The sequence below is a fragment of the Phoxinus phoxinus genome, assembly GCF_949152265.1.
Source record: "Phoxinus phoxinus genome assembly, chromosome: 17".
Taxonomy (NCBI): domain Eukaryota; kingdom Metazoa; phylum Chordata; class Actinopteri; order Cypriniformes; family Leuciscidae; genus Phoxinus; species Phoxinus phoxinus.
In genome coordinates this window covers 3527206-3553017 of record NC_136892.1, presented here as the reverse complement: position 1 = coordinate 3553017, position 25812 = coordinate 3527206, and the positions used below count along the sequence as shown (strand labels likewise).

General features: G+C 43.9%; 1 protein-coding gene across 1 annotated transcript; it reads right to left on the bottom strand.

Moving 5' to 3' along the window:
• Positions 1–118: 118 nt before the first annotated feature.
• Positions 119–25189, bottom strand: LOC306985223 (prolyl 4-hydroxylase subunit alpha-2; the record flags this gene model as incomplete). Its single annotated transcript, XM_079587212.1, has 11 exons — positions 119–369; positions 524–620; positions 734–802; positions 902–961; positions 1067–1117; positions 4444–4543; positions 11869–11939; positions 12411–12578; positions 17874–18031; positions 24604–24813; positions 25105–25189. 11 exons carry the CDS (start codon positions 25187–25189, stop codon positions 299–301), a joined length of 1140 nt encoding a protein of 379 aa, XP_079443338.1. The 3' UTR covers positions 119–298.
• Positions 25190–25812: the final 623 nt, after the last annotated feature.

The window sequence follows — 25812 nt, the reverse complement described above, 5'->3', positions numbered from 1 at the left end:
GATATAAATGGTATATTGTATAAAATGGTAAAAAAGTTAAGTTCAATAACAAACTAAATTCGTGCAAAAACCTTGATGTCCATGTTTTCTCTGTCTTCATGCCTATCTCGCAAATGTTACAATCCAACACATCGTTTAATTTGAAGCAGATAAATGTAGAAACATTATATCACAACACTCCAGTTACAGACGTTAAAGCAAAAAGTGTTCCTCTAAATAACTGTTTGAATCCATTGTCTCCTTACTGGTTCTCATTACTGGGATCATGAATGTTTTTTTGCAGTCTGCTTTGGGTCTTTTAATCAGATTTGATTGTAGAGCACTTTCTTCTGAACTCTTGCCCATAGGTACGAATCCACTTGTTGGCAACTAGAATGAAGAATTAAAAGTAAGAAGTTTTACATTGTGTAATAATGTCTAGTGCACATATATTGTTTCTTTGATTTTGGGATGAAATGTGACCTGGTTGTGTTTTCTTGATTTATTTTTCACTAGTACAATACAAACCTCACAGAACACTTACCCCATTTATTGCCTACAAACACAGGACACGCTGCATGTAAAGTTCTGGCATCTTCATTTCCATTTCTCAGCAGGTTAAACCACACCACTGCTGTACCCTTGTGGAATAGATTCATGAACATGTGGGCACAGATTAAAGAAAGTCATTTAATCCATTTCATATTTTAATCTGAAATCATTGTGACTGGTAAATAAAGGTGCTTCAACTAACTCTCTTTGGCTGAAGTGCTGCGCCAATGATAGGGAACACTGTTGCCCCACCAATGTCCACATCACTCATCTAAAATAAAGCAGTTAACTGTCAATAATCTGAAAAGTGGGAATTATTTAAAATATATACATGATTGGTTAGATTATACTCCATAGATTACACCCTCACATAAATTAGGACAGTTGAAATCCGGCCTCCTCTGAGTTGAAAGTCTGAGTCATTTGTCAACTGTGGAGAGATTGTGTAACAAAGTTATGAAATAAAGGCAGTACATGCTCTATTCCAGGTACATATCTTCAAAAAATAAATTAACACCTTCATACAATATTCTACCTTTGAGTCATAATGTGGCTCATACTGGCCTCCAATTCCATAATTTGCAATCTGTAAAAATAAATAAAAAAAGTGCATTTGTAGTTACAGATCGACTCCTTCCTGAACTTTAGCCAGCTCCTTTGTTTCCTGTCTGCCATTATTGGACAAACTGATTAATCCAGGTGTGCCTGACCAACAACAATAATCAGACACACCTGGATTAATCAGTTTGTCCAATAATGGCAGACAGGAAACAAAGGAGCTGGCTAAAGTTCAGGAAGTAGTGCAGCTGTGCATAAAGTCCATTCTCACATGAACAGTCAATTCTGGCCTCTGTTTGAATGTCTCAGGAACCAAACAGGGTGCGCTGTACGTTCTCCAGGTTCACTCATCACGGAGTAGCGGTGATGCAATGGGAAACGCCTCGTGCGCTGCTGATTGCCTGAACCCATATAAAATCACGCCAATTTATTGTCGGATGGCGCAGGAGCCGCCTCAGAGGCGCTAAGTCACTCACTCTTGATTTAGTGATCGTGCCATCTGCTTCTCAGATTTTCTTCTTCAGAAGGGGTTTATCTGGTCCGTGCTAGTTAAGCTATTTCCATTGGATGTACTCAATTTGCGTTCAGTTGAACTTGCCTTTATTCTCCTCTCGATGAAGAACATGGATCTTCGTCATTGCGACGGCCCGCACATTAAGTGTGTGAAATGCCTCTGCCTGTCGCATGCACGTGAGGCTATTTATGCCACTTCTGGCTGCATGTTTTGTGAAAATGTTAAACTCTCTGGCCGAGGCATGCTTGCTTTGATAAGGATTCATTCGCCCTTCATGAATGGGCCTGGGGATCGGATGTTGAGCTATGAGCAGGCCAGTTTCTCCCTCTCTCTCTCTCTCTCTCTCACACACACCAAAGCGCTCGCACCCTGCTGATTCGTCTGTAAAATTTCTCCACGATTATTTATACCCAAGTCCAGAGGACTTTCGTTTCAGTCATTTATACCCAAGTCCCCCTGTGTTTCGTTTCAGTCTTGGCCATCATGTCGCAGTGGGCACATGCCGCAAGGCTTCTGGGTCTCATGGCAGCAGACTCTCCTGTGCTGCCTATAGGTCTGCTTCACGTGAGGTTTTTCCTGTGGTGGATGAAACTCAGGGGCATCCGTTCTTTATAGCCAGCTTCGTGCTGTCTGGAGGAGGAAAGACCCTCTCTTTTTGTTACAAAGGGTCAAGATGTGTGTGGTCTGCCGCCGTTAGGTTAACAGGACGGACGCCTCCCTGACTAGTTGGGGTGCGGTCTTGAAGGGCAGACTGGCTTGCGGTGTTTGGACAGGCAAGCTTCTTTCGTGGCACACAAACTGCCTAGAGTTGCGCACCGTCTTTCTGGCTCTGGATCACTTCCATCCGGCCTTGTTGGGCTCTCATGTTATTATCAGGACAGACAACATAGCAGTGGTGTCCCACATAAATTGCGTGCCGCCTCCTCCTTTCGAACCTTTGGAATCAGCTCCCGACCGGATTCTGACCCTTAAGGTGGTGTTTTTACTATTGTTGGCTTCTCTCAAGCATGTGGGGGATCTGCAGGTTCTCTCTGTGAGTGGGCCTTGCAAGGAATTCGCCTTTGGCTAAGCCACACCCTAGAATGTAGATTGACCAATCACAGCGCAGCCAAGAACGAGCTCGCACAGCGGTCCGACACTTTTTCACAGCGCTCCATTGACTTTAACACAGGCGTCTCATATTTTTGGTCTCGGCAGGCTATTACCGTCGTAGTTTTATTAAAAATATGGTTAGACGTTGTGCCTGGGGCATTTGTAACACAGATACGCGTTTCCCAGAGAGGTTGGAGGCGGGTGTCCGTTTTTTTCCCTTCCCAAAACCGAAGTCAAATCCTGACAAGTGTCGTCTTTGGATTAAACTGTGTGGACGTCCTCAGTCAGCGAAACCCCTCAAGATCAACAAACACACTTTTGTGCTCTAAGATACATATAGCTTTTAACCTTACTGTGAAGTTATACTAGTTAGACAGTTTTATGCTGGTTTAGGTTATGATTTCGGTTCTCTACCCAAATTGTTGATACGCTAGCACACGCTGCTAATAAATACAACTTTATACTCGCGTAGTCCGTTTGCTTTGTAATAACGATTATAGAAGTGAATAGATCTACCCAGCTTTGCATGAACAGTGTTGCTCCTGATATTGTTGAACACTTGACAGTGTTGCTCCGTCTCGATATGCGGTGGTTCATTTTTTGACTGTGACCGTTATGCTTTTGCCTCTATTTGGATGCCTTGTTGTTGCTTGCGTTTCACCGGTATGTCTTGAATATAGCCTTCGGGACACTTTATTTGCTGCTTTATAAAAGTTTGATAAAATTTCAGCAGGAAGAGCTTTCACAGCATAAGCCATGTTGATACCAAACCAGAACCCAGATGAAGTTGATGGACGTAGCAACAGTAACTAAGGGGGGGCGGGGCTTAGCCAAAGGTGAATTTGCCCCGGGTCTTGTGAAGGTGTTTCTGCGACCCAAGCGTTCTGTCCACGTTTTTCTGGCCAGTGGTGCAAGTCGTCTCAATTATGTGTGTGCTCTGAGCACAGGATCTCTCACTGATCTCTCATTGGTTTAAGAGACGCAATTTCTTTGGCTTATGAGGTGCGAAAGCTCCCTGCACCCCTGGGCATTATAACTCACTCTACTAGGAGTGTCGTGTCTTGCCAGGCTCTTTTTAGAGGAGTCCCTTTGGAGGACATTGGTGTTGTGACAGGTTGGTCCTACCCGCACACTTTTATCAAGTTTTACAAACTGGTTCCCGGGTTTTTCTCTCGCATGAACCAGTCGGTTTGGTTGAGTTTGGTCTGGTTAAAAAAAAAAAAAGTTCTTTGGGCCAGATTTGGCAGCCCTTAGCTTGGCGTATGTGGTACATAATTCCCATTGCTTCATCACAACGCAGCGTTGAATGAACCTATGAAAAATAACTTCTTGGGCTATTGATGTAGCCGATGTTCTCTAAATAGGGATAATAGCGTCTCGTTCCCTATTCAGAGAAGATGGGTTACGTAAGTTACCCTGAGATGTTTTCTTGTCAGAAACTTTCCCATAAAATGGGAAATGTAACCTACAGTACATGTTTGATTGTGGTCTCTACATTCATAGATCTACAAGAAATCTGATAATGCTATTAAAGAAAATCATATTACAGTAATTAAGAACAATTACATGATCAGCAATTACATGAACAGAAACAATCTGTATGGTTTGATCCAGTTGATCCAGTTCTGTAATATTCATGGACTGAAAGTCAGCCATTTAAAATTAGCATGCTATACAGATCAATCCATTATACTAGTTTATGCTTGAAATTCAACCAAGCATTTTGATTCGGTTAAAACTGTGAATACCTGGAGCTTCTCTGCTGTCTCCAACTCTAGACCAGTGACATCGGCAATTCTTTGGTTGACCTGTGTGATCACAGGATCTTCATCTTCAGAGAGCCACGCACTGAGAGACATAAAGAGGACGATCACATTAAAGAGGCTATATGCGTTTTTCTGAAATTTAAACTCGCGACTGACACCTGTGGCCAAAAAACAGAACTGCTCTTCCTTTCTGCTCGCTCTCTCAGCGCGCTTTGTACGTGCACACTTCACAAGTCATCTGCTGCAAGGAGGTCAACATTATGTTTACAGAGGTAAGAACAGTCAAATACATATATTGTTTGAGATAAGTGTTCTGAGTTATCTTAAACGTTTAACATGAACGCGCTTGACGTCACATCCGCAGACAGCGCGGGAAAAATCCGACCCGACAGAAAATAGGAAAAATAGGATACAGGCTTATAGGTGCACCCACTGTGAGCAGACAAGGTGTCCGTATGCTCATCAGGAGATGTTTGAGTCATAAATGGTAAAATAAAAAGGCTATTGTTACGTTTATTTTGGGAGGAAAGTTCCATATAGCCCCTTTAAGAACTAAATGTCCTGTGTCCTTCTTCTCAACTGCTAACTGCCCTGGACTATAAGTATTCCCTTATGGAGTAGTTTTCTGTTTTTCATGTTTTGCTTTGTGTTTTTTTATTTATTATTATAAGCCCATACTAGAACACACTGCACATGAGTCATCAACCTTGACATTAATAACATAACTCATTGTACACAGCTAAGCTCTGCATACAGTATTATACAAATGTACAATTATGTGTCATGCCAATGACTATTATTTACTGTATATCAAATAGACAAAATGTGGGGGAAGGGTGTCACACCACAATCTTGTGTGCCCGTTCTTCCTTGATACCCTCAAGGGTCTGTCTGGCTACACATGCCACAATCTGGGATTCAGCAAGTGGCAGTTCCCAGTGGGTCATTTACCCATTATCTGCACATCACTGCTGCTGGGACATAAGAGACTGTTAGAGCTGTTTGCCCCTAGAGAATACTGGCACTGCCTTTTCAAAAAAAGTCCCTTGGTCCAAAAGTTTGTCTGTTCCCTGCAGTTCAATTTCAGGACGCCGAACCGAACATTTCCCGCCTCCTTATTTCAGGCTTTGCCCCAAGTCAGTTAGGTTGACCAGAACGGGCACTAGACACCCTTTTCAGAACATTTGCCAGCATGGCATTTTCTGAAAAATGTGTTATTGGGATCTAGAAAAAGGAAAGCACAGTCCAGTTCTAGAGGTATCCGTCCCTCTTTAACGGTGTGCTCCCCACTGTAGTAAGCGTTCGGGAAACCCTGTTTTTAGCACAAGAAGTGCAGTGTCTTTTGGAGAGGGGCCATAACACCTGTGGGTGCAGCCCTGGCTCCTCTGTAACTCCAGGGCACCCATGTTCTGAATTACCTTGATGACTGGCCTAATCCTAGCTCAGTCCAAGGCTTTAGCAGTTTAACATCAAGATGTTGTTCTAGCTCATTTAATGTGACCATTATAATATGGACTCAAGAGCAGAGGGATTGCTCTTGGTGTCACCCTCTGCAAGCCACAAGGGTTACACGGAGGTTCAGAATTTGATTTAGGGTGTCCAACTGGGACAATTTATCATCCAAAGATTATTTCAATGGAAGCCCCATATACGGGCTGCGGTTGAAGCCTGGAAGCCGGACTCTAGGAAGGCCGTAATCTCACTTGGCACATAAATTGCTTGGAAATGATGGCAGTGCTTCTGGTGTTGAATTACTTTCTCCCAGACCTGAGGGGCTGAACAGACAACATGTCAGTAGTGTCATATATAAATCACCAAGGCAGGTTGAGTTTGCACCTACTGTTCAGGTTGGCGCAGCATACTTTGTTTTGAGCTCAGGGTAAACTACCTTCACTGAGAGCAGGGTTAGGGTTAGGGTTTTTCCTGGGATGTCTGAATGTGCTTTCTCCAATAATACTGCTCCCAGTAGTTCTGGCAAGAGTATGGCAAGACAGAGTCTGAAGCGACCTTCTGTCTCATGTACAGGTTTAAATATGGTACCCTCGTCCTGATATATGGAAAATATGGGTTTTGTCCCTGAAGAGGACCTATTTCTAGAAAAGGGTCTCTTGACTGAGGTTGTTGATACCATTTTGAATGCTAGAACTCCCTCCACAAGGAAATTGTAGACTCTGGGTCCTATCATACACCCGGGCGCAATGCAGCGCCAGGCACGACACAAGTGTTTTTTGCTAGTTTGAGCCCGACGCAGTTATAATTTTTACGTCCTGCACCACATTGCTTAAATAGCAAAAGCATTTGCGCCCATCTGTTCGCCCACGGGCGTGCTGGTCTGAAAACGAGGTGTGTTCAGGCGCATTGTTGGTGCGTTGCTATTTTGAGGAACTGAAATGGACTGCGCCATTGACCGACTGAAACCTGCTCTAAAGTCTATTTGTTTTTGTGATTTAAAGAGCGCATCAGTAATATGCACCTTTAGGCGGGTCCACAACGTGCGTACACTTATTACACACACAGGGACTACAACTAAACAGGGACTAAAAATAAAAGGATTACAACATAAAATATTATTATTGTGTACATAAAGATATGGTGGAATCCGGATTGTCCCGTAGATGGTCTCTTTAACCTCGTGCTCGAGCAGATCCGTTTTCTCTTTGGAGACACGTTCAGTCTTTCCGCTTGCAAATTCTGCCATAAAGCCGAGTGCAACTGCACTGTAAAAAAAAATGCTGCGATTATTTAGCACAACTTAAAATCCAACATTGTTTCAACTTTAAAAAGTATGTGTTCAAGCTTGACTTAAAATATTAAGTTTAGTTAACTTAAGTTTAGTTTGGTTAAGTTGGATTTTTAAGTTATCTCAACAAATTTTAACTAATCGCAGCCACATTTTTTACAGTGTGGCTTTTAAAGGGAATGGGAGATGAGACTCTGATTGGTTTATTGCACATTATGCCCAAAACACCCATTACTATTAAAAGAATAGGGACAACCATTTTAGACCATGCGCTGGGCGCGCCAATCTTTTTTCCCGTCATTAAACTAGCAAAAGTGGATTCCGACACGCCCTAAGTGCACTTGTGCCGTGCGCTTTAGGCCGTGCGCTTTAGACCATGCGCTTAGATCCTTAAAATAGGCAAACCAGCACTTGACTGCAAACACAGGGAGAATAAGGCCATGTCCACACGGACACGGGTATTTTTATAACCGGAGTTTTTCCTCCTGCGTTTTTGAAAAAATCTCTGTCTACATGAAAACGCAAAAACATGCTATCAAGCGCCGTCAAGAGCATTCCACACCAGCAGTCGGCGATATAACCCTAACCGTAAAGCCACGTTGGCCAATCAGAAGCCGTCAGCGACGCACAATCTGACGTCAAACACAGCGGATAACGGCTCGCACTTTGACGTCGCAAGGCAAAAACTCCGGTTTTACTGTCTACACGACAACACTGCAACCGGCGTTTCTGAAAATCCTCACCCTGGCAGGGGTTTTCAAAAATGTTCGGTTTCAGTGACCTGATTCTGCGTTTCCGTGTGGACGAACGGGCGAACCGCGTAAAAAAAGTACCGGTTATAAAAAATACCCGTGTTCGTGTGGACAAGGCCTAAATAGGGAGCAAAAAAGGCAGGTAACAAGGGAGGACAGGTGGGGCAAATGAATCAATAATCAGGTAACAAGATGGGAGGGGATAGACAATCGACAGGAGAGCACATGGCACAAGGAAACATACATGACAAGCCATGTGCTCACAACAAACAGGACTAGAACACAAGCACATGGCCAGTAAAACAAATCACAAGTCACGTGTTCACACAAAACATGACAACATGAAAGCACACAGCTAGTGTAAAACAGGAGTTGTCAGAGCTCTGTCACAAAACCAAGAATGAACTAGACAGAAGTGACAGAACCCTGACAAATATCTGCCCATCAAAAGTTCCTTAGGATCTTTCTTTAGTCCTGGAAGGGTTATCAGGTGTTCTGTTTGAACCCGTCTGAGAAACTTTTGACCCTTAAGGTGGTTATTTTACTGGCCTTAATGCTCCAGTCCGTAACTTTTTTGGGTTAAAAATTATCCAAAATAAATTTTGGAGCAAGTACATAACCAGCCAGTGTTCAAAACTAGCAGCTTGCCTTAGCTCGATTCAAAACGGTAAGCTTGTAATAATGTTTTTAATTCCAGTGGTACTGGTGGATTTCTGTGGGAAATTCGAGCATGTCTTTGCGTCATTACGTCACATCTGTACACATAAAGAAGAGTCTCGGCTTGAGTCGGCTAGTTGGCTATATTGCGTGTGAGGATGCTGGAGGTGGAGATTTATAGCCTTTACTCACAGCACTTGATATGATTAAACTTATCAATTTGATGGCGGATCCAGAAAGGTTCAAACGACAATCACCAGAGACGAGATTCACCCGTTGTAAAATACAAAAGACTTCAGAGTGGCTACAGAAAAAAAGACACTGCAACCGGACCCATACGAAAACGAGGATAAATATCGGAAGGGCTTTTGAAAGGTCGCTTGAACTCTGTGTTTTGAAGGGGGTCAAAACAGACGCAGAGACGGCTTTTTTTTCTGCTGGACAGGTAAGAAATTTCAACAGTTCAATTATGTAACAGTAGCGCTCTTGTTCGCATAATTCATTCAATTACTGAGTAGGCTACTGAAATACATGTAGTCATGCAATGTTGTAGTTCAATAAACAATATAATAATATGGTCTAAAATGTATGTCAATAGTTTCAAACAAAGCCACAGGTTGTGATGTGTTAATTCAGTGCATTTGGGGAAAAAATCGGTTGAGTAACTGATTCAAAGACTCTCAAGAAAGGATGTGAGTGTCCCTACAGTGTGTCCTACTCACTCCAAAGGTCAAAGCACTGAAGTGGGACTCTGGAGGGAGCAGGGTGATTGTGTCTTTTACTCTTCAGCTGCACCCAGAATGTGATTCACAAATATAAGTAGCCTGAACTAGTAACACTCATATTATTATAAAGTATAATTTGCACGGTTTGACGTGATATAAGCGATCGTTAGATTAAATCAGCGTGATTTACTGCAATGCTTTTCCCCCCTTAGTTGGTCAGAACAAAAGTAGATGTTACTTATTTGTTCAGATGACATTTTCCGGTGAAAATGATTATGTTGGTCATACTTCCAAAAAGTAGAATCTGTGATTCTGAATGACAGCATCCACACCGGCGCGGTGACATAATATACAGCCGCACATTCTCCTCAAAACATTGTGTTCATCCGCGCTGTTTCATGCCGAGGCACAACTCACGTAAAGTTGATAATCCGCGAATAACTGCAATTGCAGATTTCAAACAGAGATGGCGACAAAGAGGAAAATCTACGGACTGCAGCTTTAATGTCCCTTAAAAAAAAAAAAAAAGAGTTGGAGATTTGCATGCCCTTTCAATTGTTTCATCCTGCTTAGACTATGCCCCTTGTCAGGTCAAAGTATTATTGCTCCCTAGGCCGGATAACGTTCTGAAGGTGTCATCTTGTACTGCTCAGTCGGTCATGTTTCAAGTATTTGGTTACCCTTTATTTGACAGTGTCTTTGTTATACGTTACACATACTTATTGTAGTAATAACTATAGTAATAACTAAATAATAAGCATAGTTACATGCAGCTAGCCCTAAACCAAACCCTAATCTTAGGCCCCGTTTACACGATGGGAAAACGCAGATATTTCTCTGCGTTTTGGCCTGTCATTTACACGAAAATGCCGTTTTTATCCCAGAAAACGATTATTTCTAAAAACTCCGGCCAAAGTTGAGATTTCTGAAAACGCCGGTTATATGTTGTCGTGTCAACTGGGAGAAACGGGGTTTTAGGTTCTCTCGTGTCGATTCTGAGGATTCTGATTGGCTTGCATGGCTTTATCCTTCTCCCTACACTGCCGCCCATAGGTTTGGCATAGTTATAAAGGCGCTCGACGGCGTATTTATGCGGGTTGTGTGCACGATGTTATTATTGAAAACGGATGGGGGGAAATATTCGTTTCTTTAAATACCCGGCTATGTGTAAATGTGGCCTTAATGCTATAGTAAGTACATGTTTTTAATTAATATTACTCATTTATCAGATTATATTGGATATGGATTTGACCCAAGGATTAGGTCCTTTTGGGTTAATAAATTTTATTTATCCACAAAACTTGTGCAAGATTTCTATTAACAGTTTGGGCAGGCATTTTGCAGTATGGCACAGTGGGTATAAAGCTTCCCATAGTGTCAGCTCATGATGCAGCATCTCGTTCCCTACTCAGGGAACCAGGGTTACATGTGTAACTAAGACCTTTCCATCTAGGGATATCACATTAAAAAAATACTGGATGGAAACTCCAAGATGGCCATGAATTAAAAACATTAGCATAATAACTTATGCCCTCAATTGAGGCAATTGATAAGCCTCAACTATAAACATGTGCATAAACTACATTTACAGAATAAATTCCTTGATGTGCAACAAAATCTCACGTGACTTTGCCTTAACAGAGTATGTGATTAGATAACTCGACAAACCAGCAGATCAATCACATCACGGCAACTCAAATGTGGGTTTGGTGGTTCTGAAATGTCTGAGCCAAAGTCGGTCATCAAAATGGTTAGGTATAATTACCTCCCAGAAATATCTCACACAATTCTGTTCCCTAACATCAGGCATCCACCTCCAAACACACGATAACATGGCAGTAGCGTGGTTTCCATTAAAGGATTGCACAAAACTTTTGCAATATTTTCTAAATGTCGATATAAAACTATTGCGGAACGACAGCGTTTCCATTAACCGATCTCATGCGACTAAATTATTAGTATTTTTCTCAGAAAATTAGTACGATTATTAAAACTTTCTAGTTATTGTCTTGGCTGTGACTGGTCCTTTAACATACTACAAAAAAAACAATGATGCAATGATGCTTTAATTGCTGACCCATACATACTTACAGTTTACATCCTTAAAGTTCAAAAGGATGTAAACACAAGGAAAAGTGTAAAGAAGAAGAAAAAAAAGTTCACTCACTAGCACTCTGGTTTTGCTATATTTGTGAGGCTATCTAAGAATCACATGCATTTTAAAGGGATACTCCACCTAAAAACAATACAAAATAATAGTAATAATAAATTAGCATTTACTTACCCTCATGTGGTTCCAAACCATTTTTTGCAGAACACAAAAAAATATATTTTTAAGAAAATTAGGAACCAAACAACAATGAAGTTCATTCCATTGTATGAACAAAACAAGCAAACAAACAAAAAACAAAACAAAAATTAGACATGTCTGAAATATCGTCTTTTATGTTTCACAGCAGAAAGAGAATAATGCAGTTTTGGAAAGACCGGAGTGTGAGTAAATGAGTTTTTATCTTGGGGTGGAGGCACATACCTCTTTGACACACGGGATGCAGCAGAAACTTTTTTTCCAGAGACTGGATCTATGACTTTAGCTCTGGAAAGCTAAATATAAACAGAGTTTTGTGTTGCATTAGATGAAAATTGTTAATTACTAATAATACATATTCTATATTTTAAAAAATGTGCAGAAAAGTATCAATAATACCAGTTATCAATTACAAATGTATTTAATTCCATATACAGTACATTCCCTATAATTCCCCTACACACTGATACACACTGGCCATTGTGATATTTTGAGAATGAACATCTGAATATTTTGTTTTATGAACATCTGATCTGAACATGCAATATATATATAAAAAAAGAACAGAACCTATGCTCTGTTCTGTCAATGGCAGAAAAAATGTAAACATGTTTACACTGAAATAATACTTTAAAAGAGCAGTTTAAAATATGTAAATGCAACCTGTTGTAATTATTTTATATAAAGATTTGATGAACATGTTGTAGTGCTACTTAATCAAACATAAATGGCATTTAATGTACCTTTTATATTAAATTTGCATGTACCTTTGGCCTGGCCAGTGTTTTGATGAGGTCCATTTCTCCTTCAGAAAGAAAGTCATGGTAGCGTAGTATCGTAGGCTGATCCCACTCCACTTCCTCTTTAAACAGCACCAGCGGGTTTCCTCTTCCTGTTCTGTACCTGCACACCAGTTTTCTCTCTCTCTGAGGCGTCTATAAGCCATAATGCAATGTTACTCCACATTGACACATTCAATCTAATCTTCACCACTTTAGATTACAGTATTAAACCAATTTTCCAATTCCAATTCCAATTCCAATTGGAATTCCAATTTTCCACTTTGATGTGTAATGTTTGTTTTATGAAACCTTTTGCTGCATAGATAGTCACAGACTCTGGGCAGCGCCATCTTTGGCTTAACCTTGCAAAGATGACAGATGCTAAGAAGGTGTGCTTTCATGATGCTCCCATCTCCCAAGTTGGCCTCTTTGGCGACTCTGTCCAGGACTTCTCTCGGCAGGTAAGAAGCAGACGGAGATGATTAGACACATATTTCCCCGGCACAAGTCGGCAGCCACTTACAGGCTTCTGCGGTCCCGAATCCCGTCTGCCCATCGCAGACGCACAGCCTCCCTAACAGTCACAGACCAATTCCATTGCGGGCTCTTGGAGTAAGGTAGGCATTTCAACACCTCTATGGCTACAGTCACTAGACCGGGACGCAAAGCCTTGCAACATATCACCCTGTAGCCCAAGACTGGTTTCCCACTGAAGCTAAGCGGGGCTGAGCCTGGATGGTTAGTACCTGGATGGGAAACTCCTGGGAAATCCAGGTTGCTGCTGGTAGAGGTGTTAGTGAGGCCAGCAGGGGGCGCTCACCCTGTGGTCTGTGCGGGTCCTAACGCCCTAGTGTAGTGACGGGGACACTATACTGCCAAAAGAGCGCCGTCCTTCGGATGAGACGTTAAACCGAGGTCCTGACTCTCTGTGGTCATTAAAAATCCCAGAAAGAATGTCTTTCGAAAGAGTAGGGGTGTAACCCCGGCATCCTGGCCAAATTTGCCCCATTGGCCCCTGTCCATCATAGCCTCCTAATCATCCTCCTATATATATACTAATTGGCTTCATCACTGTCTCCTCTCCACCAGTAAGCTGGTGTGTGGTGGGCGTTCTGGCGCAATATGGCTGCCGTCGCATCATCCAGGTGGATGCTGCACATTGGTGGTGGTTGAGGAGATTCCCCCCTTCTATGTAAAGCTCTTTGAGTGTCCAGAAAAGCGCTATATAAATTAAATGAATTATTATTATTATTATTAACATGGCAACCTCTGCTCCGCCTCATTGCGAGGCACCAAAAACAGTTACGTCAATAACGTTTGTCCCCTTGGTGCCCCTCCGGCGGACATCAAGATTGGTTTGTGGCAATTTACCTAAAGGACGCATACTTTTACGCATCACGTTTTTCTCTCGACACAGACCATTCGTACCATTTCCCTTTGATGAACAAACATATCAGTGCAAGGTCCTCCCCTTCAGGCTGTCCCTGTCACCTCGCTTCTTCACGAAAGAAGCCCCGGTTGGGGCTTCAGGTCCACTGGGAAAAGAGAAAGCTATCCCCAGTACGGAGTTGGACTCAGTCACAATGACAGCACATCTCACGTTGGCTTGCGCCCAGTCGCTGTTAAGCTGCCTGAATTCATTACACCGCTCGGAGTGATGCATATGAGATCGCTTCAGCACTGGCTTCAGACTCAAGTCCCGATATAGGCATGGCACCGCCGCACACATCGCGTGGTCATCGTAATGACGGTATCCATTCTCGTTGCATGTCACAACTCGCCCTCCATCTTCTCCTTTGGAGTCAGCTGAAGTCACTGCATGTCACTGCATGTCAACCCTAATTAAACAAGCCTGACTAACTAAACACCTGAACAAGGCAATCAATGTTTTCAGGATTACTAGATATATACAGGCAGGTGAGTTTTCATCAGGGCTGAAGCTAAACTCTGCAGGACAGTGGCCCACCAGGACCGAAGTTGCCTATCCCTGCCCAAGGGTGTCCAGCTGATCTGGAGTCGATTCTCAGAAGTACAGATAGATAGGTTTGCTTACCAGGAGTCTTCCCACTGTCCTCTGTAGTATTCCCTGACAGAAACTTTAGGAGTCACAGCTGGACCAGGGGTCTGCGCAAGCATACGTTCCCCCCAGTGAGCCGGATTGCACAGACGCTGTGTAAAGTCAGGGAGGACCGTGAGGAAGTCTTGCTGGTTGTACCTTACTGGCCCACCCAGACTTGGTTCTCGGAGCTCATGCTTCTCGTCTCAGCCCCTCCCTGGCAAATTTCTCTCAGAAAGGAACTCCTTTTGCAGGGGAAACAATCTGGCACCCACGCCTAGACCTCTAGAACATCCACAGTGACATACACTATCACTCAAGCCAGAGCCCGCTATACGAGGCGGCTGTATGCTTTGAAGTGGTTTCTTTTTGCTAGTTGGTGCTCTTCCTGAGATGAAGACCCACAGAGCTGCACCATTGGGTCAGAGCTTTCTTTCCAGCAGAAAAGGCTGGAATGGTGGTTATCCCCTTCCTCCCTAAAGGTGTACATGGCTGTTATAGCGGCACATGACACAGTGGACGGTAAGGCCCGGATCACACCTAACGCGTTTTTTGCAGTGAGAGCCGCCTTTTTTCTATTGTTTTCCTATGGCAGTGAGCGTTCTGCGCGCTGTTTATGCGCCCGCTGAACCTCGAGTTTTACCGCCTGCTGCGCCTCGCGTTTTTGACGTTGAAAAAAAATAAACTCAGAGCGGAAAAAGCGCCCGACATCATCGCGTTTTTTCCACTGTCCAATCGAATGAATGAAGAGGCGGGACTTCCGTTGTGGTTGTGACGGAAGTTTACAGTTGCTTCAACGTCCACAGACTACGATGGAGGAGAAACTTGTGGTGGCCGTTTCGGGTTACCCGGAGCTCTACGATTTTACAATGTGACAGTTTACTTAACAACAAACCAAAGTTTTTTTTGCGTGCACGCCCGCTATTAGACTGACAGCTGACTCAGTGGTTGCTTAGCAACATAAAAACCGCAGCGAACTGCTATTTCAGGTGTGATCGGGTATTTTTTTAGCAGTGCTGTGCACCTCGCGTTTTCGAACCTGAAAAACGTGTTAGGTGTGATCCGGGCCTAAGTCCTTAGAAAAGCACGGCCTGATCATTAGGTTTCTCATTCCCCTTTTCCACCAACAAGAACCAGGTGCTGGTTCAGAGCTAGAGCTAGAGCCGGTTCGGAGTTGGTTCTACTGACGGGTCTTCTAAGAACCGGTTTGCCTTTCCACAGGCTAGAGCGCCACAACAGAGCCAGATCTTACGTCACTGTGTGTACATCTCATGTTGCCCAGCAACGCTAGTGCGGCAGCGCCAAACAAAAACACACCAGGCTTGTTCGAGATGGTTCGGCTTCTCGCAGACCGATCGCCGCATGACATCAAAGCACTGCGAAAGCGATCCAAAAGCACAAGGAGTCGTATGCTCTCCAAACACTCCCGGAGCTCTTATCGGTCCGCGCCGCTCCGATGCATCTCGAACAAGTCTTACATCAACAATGGCGGTCGTTGCGTTACTATTCATGCTCATGGCTTTGCAAACCTACATCGGCATCCAAACACGGCGAATCAAACACGTTCGTGCAGCTCGCCGTAACTTGCATAGACGGAGATTACAATCGAGCAGCTATTAGCTCGATTAGCTGCTATTTCAAATATGGCGGTCACAAGTTTATTTTCGTCTTGTTGGTCACGTTAACCCCGCCCCCAGCCTCTGACGCAAGCGGTTCTTACTTCTAGCCCAGCAATGTTTTGGTGCTACTTAAGAACCACTTTTGCTGGTTCGGAGCTGGTGCTTTGGTGGTCGAAAAACAAAGAACCGATTTGAAACTAGGCTCTGGCTCCGAACCAGCACCAGCTCTGCCTTGGTGGAAAAGGGGTATCAGAGGCACCTTTGGTGCTTCTGGCCCTACAGAGAGCTCCATTTGAGCCCTTGGAGTCAATTGACCGTTCGCAAAACCCCGCCCTCGAACGGTTCTCGTCCAATCCTGGCTTAGCAACTGTAACTAAGGAGAAGGACCTCCGTCAAACATTCCGATTTCAGCAAGATCGTGAAACGATGCGCCTATGGCAGTGAGGTCTGCACGGGCTTAAAACTTGCTGTATTTTATGATTGCTTGCAACTATTATAAAAAAATAGGCTACATGTACAAACACCGTTTCACTACGGCACTGCGGCCCCTCATCAGTCAGCAAACGAGAAAAAAAAGAGAAAAGCATGGACTTACTAATTACGAAACTTTGATGTGGTTGAACAGGAACACAGTCACAAATTCCTCTGGAACTCAAACATTAAACTTCAAAACAAAGTTCGCGCAGTTGCACAACTATTTACACAAATATATCCTTCTCAGTCGGCTGAGTTATGAATAAAGAGAACCGCATCGAGAGTTGATGTTTCAGCGCGTTCTCTGATTGCAGTGTTGTGACTGAAATAGCGCGCGCGGGAGCACATGCGCAAAACAGTTTTGTAAAATTATATATGATCAAATAAAAATGATTGATGTATAATTTTACAAAACTGTTTTGTGCATGTGCTCCCGTGTGCTATTCTGTCGTGCCCTGGAGGATATGTCCGCTGCATTACTCCAAAACCAATCACTTAATGTATGGATCTCAACCCAGCCATGGCTATGGTTCTCAATTGTTTGACGGGCGTAGTAGCAATAACTAAGGGCTTTGGCTTTTGCAAACAGTCAATTGAGCTCTTTGAAGACCGCACAGAGAGCTTCAGATGCTCTGAGCAGCTTTTTGTCTGTTTCGGGGGACAACAGAAGGGAAAGGCTGTTTCCAAACAGAGGATTGCCCACTGGATTGTGGATGCCATTTATTTGGCATACTCTGGACGCCGTCCTATTCTCCATTCAGGATGTGGTCTCTGCAGTGTCCTTTTACCCAGTGTCCTTGAGTGAGTGACAAATAGGGAACAATTTGGTTACTATTGTAACCCCCATACTCAGACGGAGGCAACTAAACATTGCACCCCTCCTGTCACAACACTGAACTACCCGCTGAAATGGTCAGGACATACTCCCAGTTCCTCAGCACAAACCTAAATGAGTGGAGCCAGCTGTGATTGGAAATCAGGTTTATTTCACCAAACATTGATTTCTTAACTCTTCCTAAGTTACGAAATTTGTGTTGTCTTGTTTAAAAAGAAAATAAACTTGTTTTCTTTGCTTTATTTGAGGTCTGAAAACATTGCATCTTATTATTATATTATTTATAATTATATATTATATTATTATTGCCAGTTGTCATAAACAAAGCTCTTAAGGACAGTTTTTACTTGACACAACGTATAGTAAATCCAGAGAAACTGCTAATTTTATATTAATAAAATTAATGTTTAATGTTTTTTCCAAAGCTATACAATATTTCTAGATCATCTCGGGCTTCTACTCACCATCACAATCCCCTTTCCTGTGCATAGAGCCTCATATGCTTTGTCCATGGAGTGAACAGGTGAGTCCAAATGAGTAATGTATTTTGCAGTCCAGGTCTTAATGGTTTCTTTTATGTTTTTGTAAAGTGCAGGCTGAAGCAGATCTCCCTCTGTGTGGTCTAAGAACAATTGCAAATTAGATACATTATACTGTATACATGAGTGTGAATTAGTGCATTTGTTTCAGGTGATCTTCATTTAACCTTTGTTGGTTATTGTTAAAGCACACTGTTAGCATGTTGTCACAGGTGGTTGCAGTAAGGCAGACGAGGATATAATTCCAAAACGAAGGTTAATGGACATTCAACACAGGACAGTTGAACAGGCAGCAACACACACTAAACATAACGGAGATCAGACAAAGACTGACTGAACAGACAGACCTTAAATGCAAACACAGATGACACTGATTAACAGAACACAGGTGTCACAGATGATGATGATTAACTACACAGGTGATACAGCTGAACTAATGACAGTGAAGATGACATGTGACATGTGATGACAGGCAGACAAGTCCAAATGAAAACAAACTGGGGGGATTAAGTCTCTTAGCTCCTCTAAGGAACCGAATGACTAAACCGTTCCTTGCTATGGACTGGCCATGCGCAGTTTCAGAGAACGCCGCTATGGCTGCCACATATACTTTGAGCGTGGAAGGGGATCTCCCTTTGTCCAACAGCTCTTGTAAGAAGGATAAGACCTCCACCACTCCGCAGTCTGGAGGTGACACGCCACGAGACGTGCACCAACCAGAAAATACTGACCACTTAGACGCATAGAGACGTCGCGTAGACGGAGCTCTAGCCTGTGTGATCGTGTTTAACACTCCCTGTGGGAGGTCAGCGGATACCCGTTGATGGCCAACACGTGAAGGGACCATAGTTCCGGGTGAGGATGCCAAATCGAACCATTTGCTTGAGAAAGGAGATCCCTCCTCTGAGGCACTGGCCACGGGGCGGTGCTGGCTAACTGCATCACAGCTGGGAACCAGGGTTGATTCAACCAGAGCGGCACTACTAGCAGCACTGAGCATCCCTCCTCCCTGATCCTCTCCACCACTTGGGAGAGGAGGGAGACAGGGGGAAAAGCATAAAGAGGACGGCGGGGCCACTGATGGGCCAGGAAATTTTGCTTTTTGAGAAAAATTCTGGACAGTGAGCGTTCTCTGGAGACGCAAACAGGTCTACTTTATATGAGGCAGTTTATATGAAAGAGCTTCTCCCGCTCTGACCATAGGCCAAATAGTGGTCTGCCCTCGAGCAGCGCTCTCCATCCTGCATTGGATGCGTCCGTAGACACCACCCTCAGTCTCGAGGAAGTCCCCAGGCTTACACCTGAAAGGTACCAGTCTTTCGACTTCCAAGGTTTCAGAGCTGCGACGCAAGCTTGATTGACCTTGAGGCGAAGCCGACCGGTGGCCCATGCATTGCGGGGCACCCTCCCTTTGAGCCAGATCTGCAGTGGGCGCATGCGCAGCAGGCCCAGCTGGAGGACTGACGATGCTGAGGCCATCAGACCCAGCATCCTTTGAAAGCTCTTTAGAGGGAGAACAGCGCCGCAGCGGAATAAGCTGACTGTGCGCTGAATATGTAGTGTGCGCTGTTGTGACAGCTGCGCTGTCATTGACAGCGAGTTCAGTTCTATTCCCAGAAAAGAAATAATCTGTCTGGGGAATAGCGAACTTTTTTCCCAGTTTACTGTGAGACCGAGATTCTCGAGGTGACTCAGTAACAGGGCTTTGTGCGCCATGATCTCTGAGTGAGATTGGGCTAGAATGAGCCAGTCGTCCAAATAATTCAGTACTCGAATGCCCTGAAGTTTGAGGGGAACGAGTGCTGCGTCCATGCACTTCGTAAATGTACGGGGTGCTAGAGACAAGCCGAACGGCAGGACTGTGTACTGGTATGCCTGACCCTCTAAGGCGAATCTCAAAAATCGCCTGTGACATGACGCAATCTGTATTTGAAAATACGCGTCTTTTAGATCTATTGACACAAACCAGTCTCCCTGGCGAACATGCGCGAGGATTTTACTGGTCGTTAGCATCTTGAACTGGCGCTTCATAAGCGCTTTGTTCAGTTGCCTCAGATCTAATATGGGTCTCAGACCCATGTCTTTTTTGGGTACCAGGAAGTATCTGCTGTACAGCCCCCCTTCGCTCTGATCCTGAGATAAAGGTTTGATAGCCCCTTTTCTCAGAAGTTTCTGAATTTCGGCTCGAAGTAGGTGTGCTACATTCGAATCTACCGAAAGCTCGACGCACGCCTACATTCTTATCTTATTCTTATGTGAATCTTCATTCGCGGGCCACACGGCGCGGGGCGGCGACAAGAAGAACGAGAGCGCGGCCTCGAGCTCTGTGTCTGGCGGCGTTGAGATGAGGCGCTGGGCGGAGGCTTAGGCTGAGCACTCTGAGCAGACGGTTTCGCACGGCCTGCTGCAGAGTTGGAGCGCTTCGGAAGGAAGTGCTTCATCGCCTGAGTCGCCTTCTGAACCTCAGCGTACCTGTCGGTGAAGTCCTTCACCGATGTCCCGAAGAGGCCAGCAGGGGAAAGCGGCGTGTCGAGGAACGCGGTTCGCTCCGCATCCGGCATGTCTGAGAGCGTGAACCAGAGGCCTGCGCCGCAGACTTCGAAGCGCGAAGAGCTAGGTCCGTAGCGCTTCTCAGGTCCGCCACACCTTCGGGTCCGTTCTCGTCCATTTTCCGGAGGAGATCGGCCTGGAAGATCTGCAGTGTCGCCATAGTGTGCAGCGATGACGCAGCCTGTCCGTTGGTGGCAAAAGCGCGGTGGAGCAGGGATGACGTCATGCGGCAAGCCTTTGAGGGCAGCGCCATCTTAGCACGCCGTCCAGCGGAGGGCGGGCATAAGTGCGCTGCAATAGGCTCTTCGACCGGCGGGAGGGAAAGGTAGCCTCTGTTCTTAGCATCGTCGACCTCGGAGAATGCCATCGAAACAGAAGACCTCGTCCTCGTTGAAAACGGGGAATTCCAAGCCCTCGCTTAGAAGCGGGTGAAGACCGCTCCCCGGGCAGAAAATAGCCGTCCAGTCGGTTGTGGGCGGGCTGCTCGGGCAAAACCCACTCAAGGCCAAGGCTCGCCGTGGCCTGAGTGAGCACGCGAATAAGCTCCGCCTCAATGCTTGCTCTCTTCCCCGTCGACGCACGGGCACGGGGCGCGAGGTCCACGGAGCTCGCCCAATCCTCACTGCCGGACGCCAGGATAGAGCAGGAATCCCCATCTCGCAGCATAGCGTCGAGTTCATCCGCGTCGGCGACGGAAGCGGCGGCAAGCTGCGGTCGCTGTCCGTCCGGAATCGACGATGAGGAAGCCGGAGAAGAAGCTCGCGGGCGCACTGGCGAGCTTTGGCGGCTGGCAGATGGTTCGGGGTTCCGCTGAGCACGGCGCTTTTTACGGCGCGGCACTACAGCGGAAAACACGGGCTCCTGGAACGATGCCAAGCGAGTCCTCAGAGTCGCTAAAGGCAAAAGTTTGCAGTGATTCGCAGCCGCCATCAGAGAGAGCGAGAGCCGCGTGTTGCTCACCCAGGCAGGAAGCGCAGATGACATGGCGGTCCCCGTCGCTGAGTGTGGCCCGGCACGAGCCGCAGGGAGGCATCTTAAAAAGACGCTACTCTTTTAGATCACAAGCGTGAGTCGCGCCGGGGAACTCAAACACACAAAGAGCAGTAAAGAAAGGATATAGGCGCCGGATAGCGCAGCTGGAAGGCGATGAAGGCGGCGAGGCCAGCAGCTTCTCGACTCTTTCCGCTGAGTTGCTTCTTCGACGGCGCAGCTTCTTCTCGGATCAGCGATGTGATGTCTTCGCTTGAAGGATTAAAAATCAGAGATGATAAGCCTGTGAGCGCATTATATAGACCTAAGCCACGCCCGTTTCGGCGGGACGTGACTCATTGGGTGTGACGTCACTCAAGGTCTCGCTCGATAGGCTTAAGCAGTTGCCCTCACAGCAGCCAATAGGCGTGCGAGCTGTCTCGCCTAGGTCTGTATGCTGTGGCAATGCGTTTTACATTTATACAAAATTAAGGATAATTTTTGGCTTCAGTATTCTCGTGGAAAAGGATTTCCCCCAATGCGTTGCTAAGACAACGCAGTACGAGAGTATCTCTCGTAAGAGAACTAAACCAAACACCACTGTGACACATGTAGCATTGTTTTGGTTTGCATTATTACACATAATGCATTAGAAGTCCACATACAGTGGGGAGCAAATGTGTAAGACCACTTTAAAAATCATGGTTTTTTATTTATTTTTGTATCCACTTTGGAAATTTGTTTAAATAAAGAAAGTAGTCAAATAAGTTAAGTCAACTTAACTTAAACTTAAGACATTTGGATGGGGCGTTTGTTTCTGAGATCTTTGGGCTCCGCACAGTATTTAAATACACATTGTTCAAAATTATTATGTAAGTGACATATCAGCAGGATTCTGTTATATATGTAGCTAAATGTTGTGCTATATGAGTAGTGACCACTAGGGTGCATCATGTTCTGTACTGGACTAAGTTCTTGGTTGTGAATAAAAACAGTTCAGAATAAGTGAGTGAACAAGCAAGCGCGTGTGAGTAGGCTTGGGAATAGGTTCCAGGTTCCGGTTTGGAACCGGTTCCAAACATTCCGATCCATCGGAATCGTACACGTCCACACGTTAACGATTCCATTAACGATTCCTAATGTTGCTTTCCATTAGGGCTGGGCGATAATTTGATTTTATTGATTAACTCGAATGTGTAGTGTACGTAGATATGTTTGAATTAAAATCGTTTTTCTCTTTAACATCCGCCGACGCTCCCCTCTGGGCTGGGCTCCCGTAGTTCCGAACGGTGCTCAGCGCGTTTGCCATAGAGATACACAAACAACATAGCAAATGAACAAGACCGCGGCTGCACAAGCACACCCGCCAAAAACATTTACAAACTGAATCTGCAGGGCTGCCAACTCTCACGCATTCACCGTGAGACTCACGCAGTTGTCACTTTCCACTCGCTCTCACGCCACACACCCATTTTCTCACGCAGAGAAAATCTTGAAGCAAAGAGGACACTGACACCGACAGAGAAGCTTACGGTACTATTGACATGAAACTAATTCTCAGATTCTGTCAATTTAATTACAAAATTCAAACAATAAACACTGTTTTGGCGCTTGTAAATGTGATGTGACAGATCTCAGTTTAAGCGGCACGTGAACCGATCATCTGTTACTACTAACTAATAGTAAATGAACTTCGAATGATCAATAGGTAATTTGAAAGATACAGTTCAACTTACCGAAATGTAATAAAATCGATCGATCAAGTGTTTTTCAACCGCAGAAAGAGGTCCATAAACAGCTCAGTCACGTAACGTTATGTTCACCTCAGGAAAGCCATTTAATAACCATAGCACGTAGTTGGACTTAAACAATTGTCTGTAGAGATGAGTATTTTGCTAAATATTTATTTAGCTAAATATGATAACTATATTACATATTTATTATATTTTTACCTATATCATTAAAATATTATAAGTATTTATATATTATCATTATAAAAAAACGCATTTTATTATAATTTGAGATGCTATTTGTAATCCCAAGTTACCCCAAGTCACACTAAGTGTGATTACAATACAAAGCTTTGTTTTAGAAATGTTTACTTTTTTTTTTCTTTTTTTTTTCAAAGCTTTCAACTTCTGTATTGATATTGCACACTTGGTTTTCTTTCTCTAAAACCACTTTAAATTAGACATTCAAAGCCAACAACTCTCAAAGCCACCCTGTAAGTGTTCAGCAAATGGTACAGGAATCGATATGGGAATCGATAAGGAATCGCATCGATAAGCAGACTTGAAAATGGCATCGATATCGATAATTTCTTAACGATGCCCATCCCTACGTGTGAGTGTTACTCTGTGTACAAATATTGTTTATATCAAGGCATTAAGAGTAAACATCACAGATTCCAGTAAAATAAACATTCAGATTTTAGTTTTTCAAAGAAAGTGTTTGTTTTATTTCTCATATATTTTCGTGCTTAAAGAGGTTGTTCCACATTACTAAGTCAGTTCTCGTGTAATATAGGGAAATCTTTCCTAAGATGAAAAGTGTGAAGTGCAATATCTTGCAAAAGTCAATTATCCTAGTATATTATGGAAACTGTAGAGATTATTGTACTGTCAAAAGATTTGTGAGTCATTTAGAGCACAGAAGAACTTGGTCAGTTAAAGGTAGGGTTAGATTTAGGGGTAAGGATATATTTAGGATTTTTGGAGAGGAATGTTATTCCAGGATCAACAAATTATATTGACCCAGAATACGTCTAACCCTAAAAAAAGGAGTCATGGACTATTTTAACAATATTTTTACTACCTTTCTGATCCTTAAAAGTTGCAATGACGTTAGTGTCAATGGATGGACAGAAAGCTCTCAGATTTCATCAAAAATATCTTCATTTGTGATCTGAAGATGAATGAAAGTCTTACGGTGTTGGAACGACATGAGGGTGAGTAACTAACTAATGACAACATTTTCATTTTTGGGACCCTTTTTTCAACCCTTTAAATAGTATAGTAGTACAATTTATATTTTTGTACTTTCATATTATTATGATTTTATTAGTTCTGAGCTGAAGAGGTAGATGAATATAGTGGATAAATCTCTGAATTAATTACCGTTTGTGTAAACTCCTCACCTTGCCCAGATGACAGCTGGATCTGATGGGAAAATGAAGCAAGCTGGTAAAGAACCTGCTCTTCAGTAACAACGGCTTCCTCGCCCTGACTGAGTTTCCTGGCGGTTTCTTCCATCCAGAGGAGGGCATACTGAAAGCGTTGATGGAGATAAGAGATCATGCCGATGTGGAACGTTTCATCTGGATCCAATCTTAAGTTGTGGTTCGTTTCTGAAAAGCCACACATCAAGTTGACGTCACTAAAACCCTCAGAGCCTCAAGTACAAACTGAACAAGATTTTTTCGTGTTAGCAATGTGTGTGGTTGCTAAGGCGTTGCTAGGTGGTTTGTTACTCTTCGCATATTAAAGTGCCCAACCCAAGTCTCTTTTCTGGTCTCTAGATATGACTCCGTATGGGATTTTTCATTTAAAAGCAGCTTAACTGAAAATCACAGTGTTAAAGGTGAAGTAGGTAAGATTGACAGCTATCTATTTGAAATGACTTCTGCAGTCCAAATTACGATGTATTGGAGAGGGTTGTTTCTCCCGCCCTTCCTCCTCAGACTCGATGCTCACGCGGGTTTCCAGATTGAGGACAAGTAACATGACCGGGTGTATTGACAATGGAAGGCGAGGAGATATACACACTTTTAAGTTGATATGTTGATTTATCTGTGTTTTATTATGCTCCCGTTCATAGAGATTTTTAGATGGATGCCGATGCTTTTTAGGTCGGGTAGAATGTGCGATCTCTGACCTAGTTTGTTTGCTGGTTTCCAAGGCTGCAATATGCTGTGTTAAAGGAACACTTTTGTTGGAAATAGGCTCATTTTCCAACTCTTCTGTAGTTACATCGTGTACTAAGGCCAACAGAAAATGAAAAGTTGTGATTTTTTAGGCCAATATGACTAGGAACTATTCTCTCATTCCTGCGTAATAATCAAGGAACTGCGGCCATACCAGCAGCGCAATGATATTACAAACTTAGTGCCGGTCACGTTGGAAGTTACCGAGCTCGGGACTATTTTCAGGCGCTGTGTAATATCATTGCGCTGCTGGTACGGCTACAGCAGTTCCTTGATTATTACGCAGGAATGAGAGAATAGTTCCTAGTCATATTGGCCAAGAAAATCGCAACTTTTCATTTTCTGTCGGTCTTATTACACGATGTAACTACAGAAGAGTCAAGCTTTAAATAGGAAAAATATCTAAACTCTTTGGACATTTTT